The sequence below is a fragment of the Vigna unguiculata genome, chromosome 4 (genome assembly GCF_037176805.1).
Source record: "Vigna unguiculata cultivar grain cowpea cultivar isolate G323 ecotype 2 chromosome 4, ASM3717680v1, whole genome shotgun sequence".
Lineage (NCBI taxonomy): Eukaryota > Viridiplantae > Streptophyta > Magnoliopsida > Fabales > Fabaceae > Vigna > Vigna unguiculata.
In genome coordinates this window covers 979,208-989,928 of record NC_140795.1, presented here as the reverse complement: position 1 = coordinate 989,928, position 10,721 = coordinate 979,208, and the positions used below count along the sequence as shown (strand labels likewise).

General features: G+C 33.2%; 1 protein-coding gene across 1 annotated transcript; it reads left to right on the top strand.

Annotated features, from left to right (window-relative positions):
• The first annotated feature begins 326 nt into the window (after positions 1–326).
• On the top strand, positions 327–9,174 carry LOC114182040 (golgin Putative 1). Its single transcript, XM_028068783.2, has 21 exons — positions 327–575; positions 1,067–1,147; positions 1,874–1,923; positions 1,998–2,609; positions 2,695–2,757; positions 2,881–2,958; positions 3,066–3,269; positions 3,816–3,872; positions 3,973–4,047; positions 4,133–4,204; positions 4,946–5,008; positions 5,116–5,214; positions 5,765–5,842; positions 5,954–6,022; positions 7,187–7,234; positions 7,308–7,403; positions 7,484–7,560; positions 8,155–8,200; positions 8,299–8,397; positions 8,489–8,533; positions 8,659–9,174. Exons 1-21 carry the CDS (start codon positions 548–550, stop codon positions 8,728–8,730), a joined length of 2,112 nt encoding a protein of 703 aa, XP_027924584.2. The 5' UTR covers positions 327–547; the 3' UTR covers positions 8,731–9,174.
• The last annotated feature ends 1,547 nt before the right edge of the window (positions 9,175–10,721 follow it).

The window sequence follows — 10,721 nt, the reverse complement described above, 5'->3', positions numbered from 1 at the left end:
TAAAAATTAAAAGAAAGGGTAACATATTTAACCCTATTTATTTTATAAGTGCAAAAGTTCTTATGAAAAGTAATGGTAACATTTTTTATTTTTAAATTTGTATGAACAATTTTTATATATTAATATAAGTAATTATGCACTACTTTTGATTTTGTATTTTTGTTTTCTTTAAAATTAACAATGATAAATTATTATGACATATATTAAATTAAGTTTAATATGTAAAAGAAACTTATTAAGCCAGTGTTTGTGCTGGTCAATATTGTAGTAATATTCAAGGGAATATTTATTTTAATTAGTGTAACACACCTGATAATAAGAAAATTGCGTTAAAGTAAGAAGGTGAATAGAGGAGTGGCGAATCAGAAACTCAACAACAACACACCGATAAACAACCTGTTTTATTATATTTCTCGCGCGATTCGTCTCAGGCAAGTGCAGAATCGAAGCGACGTCGTTGGTTGGGCGATGAAAGCAGCTCAATTAGTGTCGGATCTCTGAACACTTCGGTATTCGAATATTGAGCAACTCGTTGTTCGTTCTTGCAATGGATTCGTGGCTCAAAGCCGCTGAAGGTAACGGATCTCATTCGTTTGTTGTATATCGATCCTCCGATTCCGTTTCTGATTCCGCCAATTTTCCAGAGCTCAGATTTTGTGGCATCTTGTTATTGTTTTCAATCTCGATCGATGAACCTTCGGTAGATAGTTGAATGCTCATCTGTGAAATTTCATTCGATGTTATTTTAGTTTTGCACTGTGATGTTTATGTATTGGAAATTAGGAATGAACTGGTGAGTGTTAACGGTTTCATCTATGAAGTATAATACGTGCTAATGCTCTCTTATTCGCGATTTGTCACTTCACATTTAAGAATGAAGGACGGCATTGTCTGTTATTAGGAGTGTTGCTTCATTTTTGTTTGTTTTGGAGGGGAGAGATGGTGGTGAGAGGGAGTTATATCACTTGATGTATTTTCATTTCAGGATGTTACGGTTATGGATGCAATTATTTTCATGTTGAGCTTAGTTCTGACATGGACCTCTTTTTTGGCCTTGGTTGATAAGGTTTATTTGAAGTCGTTGATCGACGAGCGAAGGCTGTTGTCACTGACTTATCGGAGGAGCAGTCGGAATTGAAGTCTCCAGGTTTATATTTAGTTCTTTCGGTTTACTCTGTAGTTAGGCTTAGCCATCAACTTATGCTGAATACTTTTTTTCTCTGGAATTGGACTTGCGTTATTGCTGAAAAGCTGTTCTGTTATATAGACAAATATCCAGGCCATCATGGTCTAAAACATTTAATCTGTTTGGTTCAGCTTTTTTTGAAGAAATAATTATTTTTGTAAGCTTGCTTAAGTGATCTTTTGAATAATGAGTTATTTCCCCAAAATCAATCTAAAGGAAGCATGCACTATGCTAAAATTTTGTTAAGTCAGGAAAAGTCCAATGTAATTCTACAACTGTTAAGTTGTAAAAGCTAGAATCAGTGTGTTCTTAGAATTAGACATCCCTTTAAGGAAAGTGGTATTGGAATCATCTCCTTATAAACTAAGATGCCTAAAACTATATATTGTACCTTTTTACAGCTTTTCTCTCTCTAGATGTTACATTTCCCCCTCGGAACCAGACTAATATATAAGCGCAACACAAATAAATTGGGCATTAAGCCTTTTTAGATGCAAGAACTTTTGAGTCCTTCTCTAATGAAAAAAGTTCTATATTTCCCATGGGAAAGCTCTCAAAATTCTTCTAGCTTGTACGCAACCAGGTCTATCATGTCTTTCAGATGTACATTTATCTATTTAGCTGTACATTTTCTCCTATATAAGAAATGCTTACAATTGTTTTCTTGTCACCTTTTTAAACAATTAGCATCAAATGGGCAAGCATCACAAGGCAAGAGGGCAAAATCAAAACCAAAGGTATTGCCACTTCATTACCATCCAGCATCCACATATTATATTCACATTAAACTTGCCTTCTTGAATTTTTGCAGGCTCAAAAAGAACTATCCAATTCATCTACTACAATCAGTGATACTACCAAGGAGAAAAGTGGATCTCCACTAGCACCTGTGGTCATAACAACTTCTACAGATCAAGTTGATCCTGAAAATGACGGGATCACTCCCCAATCTACAGACCAACCAAGGGAGTCACGACCTAGTGATGCAACATCACCCTTGTTTGACACTTCATTATCAAACATGTTAGATGATGATGTCGCTAAACATGACAAAGATGATGCGGAAGCACTATTAAACGATGCAAATGTTGGAGTTGCCACTGTTGCTGCTAATGGTGATCCTCCCCAAGAGAATGCTTCAGATACTCGTGAGATGAATCCACTTCCTGCTCCCAAAGGAATTGAGAGCCCTCGTGATGAACCCACCAGTGCTGGCCAAATTATCAAATCTGGAGATTCAGATGGCAATAAAAATATGGATCAAGAGAAATCTGAATCTGTGGCTGCTGAAGCATCTCCTGATAATGACACCATACTAAAGGATTCTGATGTAAAAAAAGTTGAATCTGTTGAGGACAGAATAAATGCAGAAGATCATAAAACTGACATCTCCCCCAAAAAAGTACAGGATCAACTTGATGAGGTAATACTTATAATGGGCAAATTTATACATTCCCGTACACATTATAAAAAAATTCTCCTGACTAATTTTTTTAGTTGGTATATAGGCTCAAGGATTGCTTAAAACAACAAAATCGACTGGTCAGTCTAAAGAGGCAAGGTTAGCTCGGGTAAGGGTGTTGGTTAAACCAACATTTCTTTAGCTTCATGGGATTAGTTCTAGAATCTCAATAAGATTTTCTTCCTAATTGGTTACTATAGATGGTGGTTTGATATTTTCAACTGATGCTCAGGTCTGTGCTGGATTGTCATCCCGCCTTCAAGAATACAAGTCTGAAAATGCACAGTTGGAGGAACTTCTCACTGCAGAGGTGAAGCACCATCACCATTTCCTGTTTCAAGGAATATAAAATCTCATTTTTTGCTTGAATAGAAACATATTGACTACTGTATCTCGTGATTATTTCTAAATCTACAGAGAGAATTGGGTAAATCATATGAGGCTAGCATAAAACAGCTCCAGAAGGATTTGTCTGAAAGTAAAAGGGAAGTGACAAGAGTTGAAGCAAATATGGCTGAAGCCTTGGCAGCAAAAAATGCTGAAATTGAGGCACTTCTAAGTTCTATGGATGCAGTTAAGAGGCAAGCTGCATTGTCGGAAGGAAATCTAGCTTCCATGCAGGTTCCTCTTTGTCAATTTATTGAAGTGTGCCTAGGAATATTTTACTTACTTTCATGCAACAGCTGTTTTCACCTGAACTATCTTCTGTGCGATTTACTTTCATCTTGTAGAACTATTTATTTGATGAATAATGAAGGTTCGTATTTGCTTCTAGGAATTTTAAGATGTAGTTTATATACTTTTATCTACCAACAGTTTTTGGACTATGAATGATAAGGTTTGCTGGAATAGCATGTTTACCCACCTTTTTCCACTATCCAGAAAAATCCATTGGTACTTTCTTTATCGCCTTATTGCTGTCCAATGTCATAGCTATAAGATGGTCGTTAATTTTCAGTGTGTTTATATGTACGTGATTACTGATCAATTTTATATGTTTAACAGATATCAGGGAATCTTTTTACTCAACGAATCAGGAAAAATATTAGCTGTATTAGGACTAGTTGAACTAGGCACCCAAATGATCTTCCTACTTGGTTTCCTTCATTAATTTTTAATGTAGTGTTATTTATTATGACTTGGGTAACAATACTCATATCTTACCAGGCAAGCATGGAATCAATGATGAGAAGTCGAGAGCTAACAGAAACAAGGATGATGCAGGTAATTAGGTTCTCTTCTGCAAGTATGATTACTATATTTATACAATATATCCCATCTACATGATGAGATTGTATGAATATTAAAACTGCTGTTCTTGTAGGCTCTTAGAGAGGAGCTAGCATCTGCTGAGCGAAGAGCAGAAGAGGAGCGTGCAGCACATAATGCTACCAAAATGGTCTGTAACTGTAACTTCTGTCATATATTTCTCAAGTTTCTGTGTTTTGCATTATATTTTAGTGTTTCTCTCATTGGTAGAACAGGCTGCTATGGAAAGAGAAGTAGATTTGGAGCACAGAGCAGTTGAATCATCCACTGCACTTGCAAGGATACAGGTAATGTAAGCACTTGTGGTTTAGATCCACTTTAAAAGGTTGGCTCATCCCCACACTGTTTTTGTAAAGTGGATTTTTTCTTTCTTTCTCAACATGCATTTCTTTTGGGTTCATCCGGTTCAGTTCAGTTTGGTTATCTATTTTATACTCATACCTGGTTTGGTTTTCTCAAAGGACCAACCAGAACCTCTATATAAAATGGTTTGGTTTCTCATTTTCTCAAAATGGTTCATTTTTTACAATTTTGTTCAGTTTAGTTTTAGACACAGGTCATATACATAATTGCATATCCTAATTATCGTCCTGGTATGCAAAAAGTATGTGTAAATCTTCACTTGCCAGGGTGTTTGGGAATATGAAAGAGTGTTGTGCAATGGATATTTGAGATGATTTAAAATAATTTTCATTGACAAAAATGTTAAAATTGGTCACATTAAATTTGGAAATAGGAGTTGAGATCTTCTCAGCTAGTTCAATACTTCTACGCAAGTCTTGACTACATTCTCTCACGTTTTTGGTAATGTTTGGCGTCATATATGCCTTTTAGTATTGTTATTTAAATTTTTTACAGAGATCTACTTTTCCAGAAAAGGATGATGAGCAATATTAACAAATCCACAATTCTAAAGCATGTATTATTAAGGCTGCTTCAGTTCCCCTCTCGAGCTATTTTTCTTCTAGAATTGTTATTGACATTGGGTAAAATGTATGCACTGATTTGTTTGTTGCTCCTCTTTTCAGAGAGTAGCGGATGAGAGGACAGCAAAAGTCACAGAACTTGAGCAGAAGGTGGCACTTCTCGAGGTACAAGAATAAACGCTTAACATTTTCCTTTCTGAATTTTAGGGCTGATTTCTGATTGCTATTCCGAAAGATCTACTGAATAAGTTTTTGGTAACATCTGCGACCAGGTTGAATGTGCATCTTTAAATCAAGAACTACAAGATATGGAAGTCCGTGTGCGCCGGGAACTGAAAAAGTCCCCAGAAGAGGCTAATCAAGTAATTCAGGTATAACAGATTATGGATAGGAAAGTTGGTCAATTTGCAACTTATTAGGTTTATTTCCTTATATTTCACATCTTCTTCAAAGTTCATCAACAAATATTAGTGTTAGCATATTCCCAAGGTCAGCGTCCTTTTTGGTTATTGCATTAACCAATTCAAAGAACATTTGATTTTCTGTATAAATATACACAAAGCAGATATTTGTTATTTATTTTTACGTGTTAAGCTTCACTGTTTTAATGTAGACAATTACTCTATTTGCTACTTTACACAGCTTACACAACTGGATAACTTACTACTTTTATGTTCGTCTTGCTAATTCTTTTAAAATATAAAATTAGACCTAAATGCCATTTTTAGCAGAAGAAAATTAAAGAGAAGTGGGAGAGTGAAAAAAAAAAAAAATTCCATGGTCATGGTTGAACCAGGGCATGGCTGGGTACATGCGTAAAGTTGGCACAAACATTTCTAGATGACAATTATGACAGTAATATCAGTGATCATTTTTCATTCGGATGGAATTTATAACGATGGAAGTTTTACATATATTAAGATGCAAGCATGGCAAGATGAATTGGAGCGTGCCCGTCAAGGTCAGAGGGAAGCTGAAAACAAGCTATCTTCCTTAGAGGTAAGAATTTTTTTTATTATTTTGTTGTGAAGTTTTTTGAGATAATGTCTTCCTGTCTTGCAGGTAAAGTTTCACTTCTCATTGTTAATATGTTTGGTTTCAATGTTACAGGCTGAAATGCAGAAAATGAGAGTTGAGATGGCTGCCATGAAGAGGGATGCTGAGCATTACTCACGTCAGGTAATAATCGAGGTGCTTGTTTAAAAAATTTCTTACATGAAATTTAAATTTCCAAGTTTGATATATAAAAATAAATGAAACCTATTTGTTTCTTAAGTGGGCAGAGCTTAGACGTTCATACTGCTGCATTCTGGTGAAGTTTTAAAGTCATATTCTCATGGAATGCATAATTTTCTGTAGCTTTTTGTCATACAAGTGGTCTTGTTTATAAGTTTTTGAAATAACTGCAAAAAAGATAAAATAATGGCAAAACCATTTCCATCCGAGGAATAATTAGTTAATGGTTACTTATTAACCATCCAAGTGAGTGATTAATCGGTAATTTTTTCTAAACTGAAAATATTTTTAACAGTTAAATCCGTTTAGTAATTTTCTCTTTGATTTTTACCATGCATGAAAAAATATTTTGAGCATCAGTTCCTTTCACATGATATATTAACTCTTATGGAAGTATACGTGTGAGTTGTAATGGACTCGATTTCAGATATGAAGGTGCATCCTTTTTAGGTGTTATGGAGTGTTATACTATTTGTCTAAGCATCTACGGTTAGTTATATCCACCATAAAATGAAAAACTACGTTTAGTCATATCCACCATAAAAACCAAAATGAAAAGTTACGGTTAGTTGTATCCACCATCAAAAATACAGAAAAATATTTATGGAGTGTTATGCTATTTGTCTAAGCATCTACAGTTTCCATAACATTAATGAAAAAAATGTATTTGGTCATGTCCACCATCAAAACATAAATGAAAAATTACTATATGCCATATACACCATCAAAATACAGAAAAATATTTATGGTTGACTAATGGGTGATCTTTGACTATTTGACCTTGAAAAAAATAATTGCATCGGGTTTGAGTTTCAAATGGTTGTCATGCTTTACTTTTTAAATAGGGTAGGCATAACTGCATAAGCATCCATTCATCTTCTGCCCATACTCAGTCACATGCCATGTGTTTAATATCAATCAGATATTACACTACCTTGAGTGATGCTAGCAGTACTTTCTTCGACCTTCTTTTCTTGTGTTGGTTGACAATAACTGTGTAGGAAAATTGGAGTTATTTTAGTACTCGTAACAAGTGTATGTTCTGGTGTTGAGATCATTTGGGAATACTACTGGCTTATTCTAAACATAGTCTTAATCTTGTAACAGGAACATATGGAATTAGAGAAACGCTACCGGGAACTGACTGACCTTTTGGTAATTTATGTTATGATTAAATTTCATGCAAATTCTCAGTGATATTCAATAATTTGTGTTATTTTCATTTCAGTACTACAAACAAACACAATTAGAAACCATGGTCAGTGAGAAAGCTGCCGCAGAGTTTCAATTGGAGAAGGAAATCAAGCGCCTCCAGGAAGCACGGGTAAGTGATTAGGTTCGTATGGCTATTTGATTAGTAGTTTGACTGTACTGTGATTTTTATGTCATCGTTATATTGAACAGGCAGAGGCGGAACGGAACAAAGTTTCTCGTCGAGCATCATCATCATGGGAAGACGAGACTGAAATAAAATCACTGGAGTAAGTTTCTTCTTACTATCTTTATAATACCTAACTTGTTTTTCTTGTAATGCATTTGATTAAAATGACCATAAACTACAACCTCAGTGGTTGAGTTTGTTTAACTGTGCTTAAAAAAAAGTAATTGTAAAAAGCAGAAGTGACAGTTGCTTCTCAAGGATGTAGTTTTCTCCTTTTTTTTCTTGTTTCTGTTTTCTAGATAGGTTTATCCTAAAAATTGCTAATAAGTATTTTTTTTTTTATTAAAGTGTTTTTTTCTTAATTTTTCTTTTCAAACAAACAGACCTTATTTACCCTCCCGGCAGCGATGGAAGTTCCACAAATTCATTAAAATGTACTGATCCTTTGTCGAACTCTATTTGTTTACCCTCCCCGTGTTAAATCATCTGTCGGATTTTCTTCCTATTCTAATCTGTTCGTTACTTCATAAATGTTAAAGTTATGGCCGCGACTTGTTATAATAGCTTCTCAAATCATTTTATTACTCAATTGTGCTTCTATGTACCATTCTCTGTCACTCCAAATGGTTGTGCCGTCTGTTTTCATTTTCCATTGTAGAGTTTGGAAAGTTATCTTACAAAGTAAAAATTGCAGGCCCCTTCCTGTGCATCACCGTCATTTGGTCGGTGCAAGTATTCAGGTATAGCAGCTTACAAATCATCATGTTGCATTCCATTTCGTGTCATTTTCATTCTCCTTTTTAACAATTAGACTTTGTTTGTGGGATGTCTCGTGCAGTTGCAAAAAGCAGTGAAACTGTTAGATTCAGGGGCTGTCAGGGCCACAAGATTTCTATGGAGATATCCTACAGCTCGAGTTCTTTTATTTTTTTATTTGGTGGGATCAGTTCATTAAATATTTAAAATAGGTGGTAGATGAAATACCATTGAAGGATTGAAATTTTACTGACCTTTAGAAATTGCAACAGGTCTTTGTACATCTCTTCTTGATGTATCTCTTGCATCGTCTACAGGTAAAGATCCGAGTGCAACATGGGTAGAATATGTCAACTACTGATGCATGCAGTATCCATAAAGCTACTCGTTTGAGAAAAATCTTTGTGGAATCTGATTTTTTATTTTTTTATCTTCTATTTAGGAACAAGCTGACACAATGGCTGCCAGAGAGGTTGCGGAATCTATGGGACTCGCTAACCAGAATATACGATGACTGATAAAAAAATATTTCATCGAGTAGGGTCTTATGTCAGGTGTTAATACCTTCCAGACAGCACATATTTTCAAGTGTACATTTCCAATGCCGCTGCTTATGGTGTCTTTATAATGGTTCCGCAAAGGATTTCAGCATTTTAAACAACCAAAACAGAAACTTAGGTGAAGGCATCTATTGATCTTTTGAGAAGCTGCTGCGGGATACTGAACTGTTGGGAAAATTGGAGTTTGCTTTAGCCAAATGATACACTATCGAATGGATGGCAGCTTCTCTTTCTTGTGTAGTGACTGTCATCAGAATTGAATTGGTTAATTATATGTTTATTCGTTTTTTTCTTCATTGAAAATGTATTTCAAGTGGAACGTTGTAGATACCAACATATTGTAATATCCCTTTTCTTCGTTCCAAGGACATTTGCCAAATCTAAAGAATACATACATATATGGGTATCGTAATTAGAAATGTTATTAAATTTTTAAAAAATGTATATATAAAATTTTAAAAAAAAATAATTAATATATTAATAAAGTAAAATGATAATGAAGTTACCAAAAGTATAGTTATAGAAATCGTAAGCTTTTATTTATTAATGAAGATAATGAAACTATCACTTATATATATATATATATATATATATATATATATATATATATATATATATATATATATATATATATATATATATATATATATATATATATATATATATGAAGATATTTTTTATTGAGTGTACATTTTTTTCTTATTTTATCTAAATAATTTTTTTTTTAAATTGGTCAAGTTTGTGACAAATGTTAGAGCTAATAAAAGGAGAGAGATGAAAAAATTTAATTAATATCGACTTAATTCAGTAGGAATTATTTTTATTTCTACATAAACCATAATATTCGCAACATATATAAAAATATCATTTTAATTACTTTGGTCGACTATTTGCATTCTTTAACCTTTTTGTGATGTTCATTTGCAGGATCTCCACCCTAACATCTCAGTCTCCATTTAATGCTCTCTGCATAATTCGATGAAAAAATTTCAAGGTTACAACAAAATAAAAAGTTATTTGTTGTATATTTTTATGTCCACTCTAATATCTCTTATATTTTATTTTTTTCTCTTTGTCATGTCAAAGATTGGTAAAAAATTGTTTCTATTCTTTAATCTGTTTGAATTTATTTTTATGTTCCAAACTTTATACTTTCAAAGACAATTATGGAAGAACGTAACATTTGTCTTTTGTGTATGTGATATGTATAAAACCTATATCGGTGAAAATGCATTTAAAAGTCTTGCACAAACCTAAATTTTGTTCTAAAAGTGTAACCTATATCTTTGTTTTACCCAACCCAAATGAATGGATTGATGATTATGTGTTTTTAATTATTTCACAAATTAGACCTTGACAATAAGGTGCATCAGATATAGGTTTTAATTTTCTTTCACAAATTAGTCTTTGATTTGTCTTTATGTTATGTTTTTTAAAATTTGTTTATTCCAATCTGTAACCTACTTTTTATGATTTCAAATACTATTTTTGTGAAACTGTAACCTTCCTCTTTTTGTGAGTGCTATATGTATGAAACACATATTGGTGTAAATGAATTAAATAGTCAATCTATGCTGCATTGTATAAAAGTGTAACCTACATTTCAGGCTTCTCGAATAGGTAGGTACACACGACTTTCAATGATGTAATATATCTTGCTTTTTATCACTAAAATGGAAAGGTCAAAGAGTATAAGTTGTTTAAATATGTTTTTTATCTTTGATTTTCGGTAAATTTTAGAATTAGTTAATTTTAAAACTTTAGATCAATTTAGTCATTTAATTTTTAAAATACATAAATTTAGTTATTTTAATCAAATTTTGTTAAATTTATTTAATATTTCAAACACATTTCATAATAGTATTTGACTTAACGTTAAAGCAAAAATGCGTCAAATAATATAAATAACTCAAATACAATTCTGAAAACCACTTGAAACATCAAG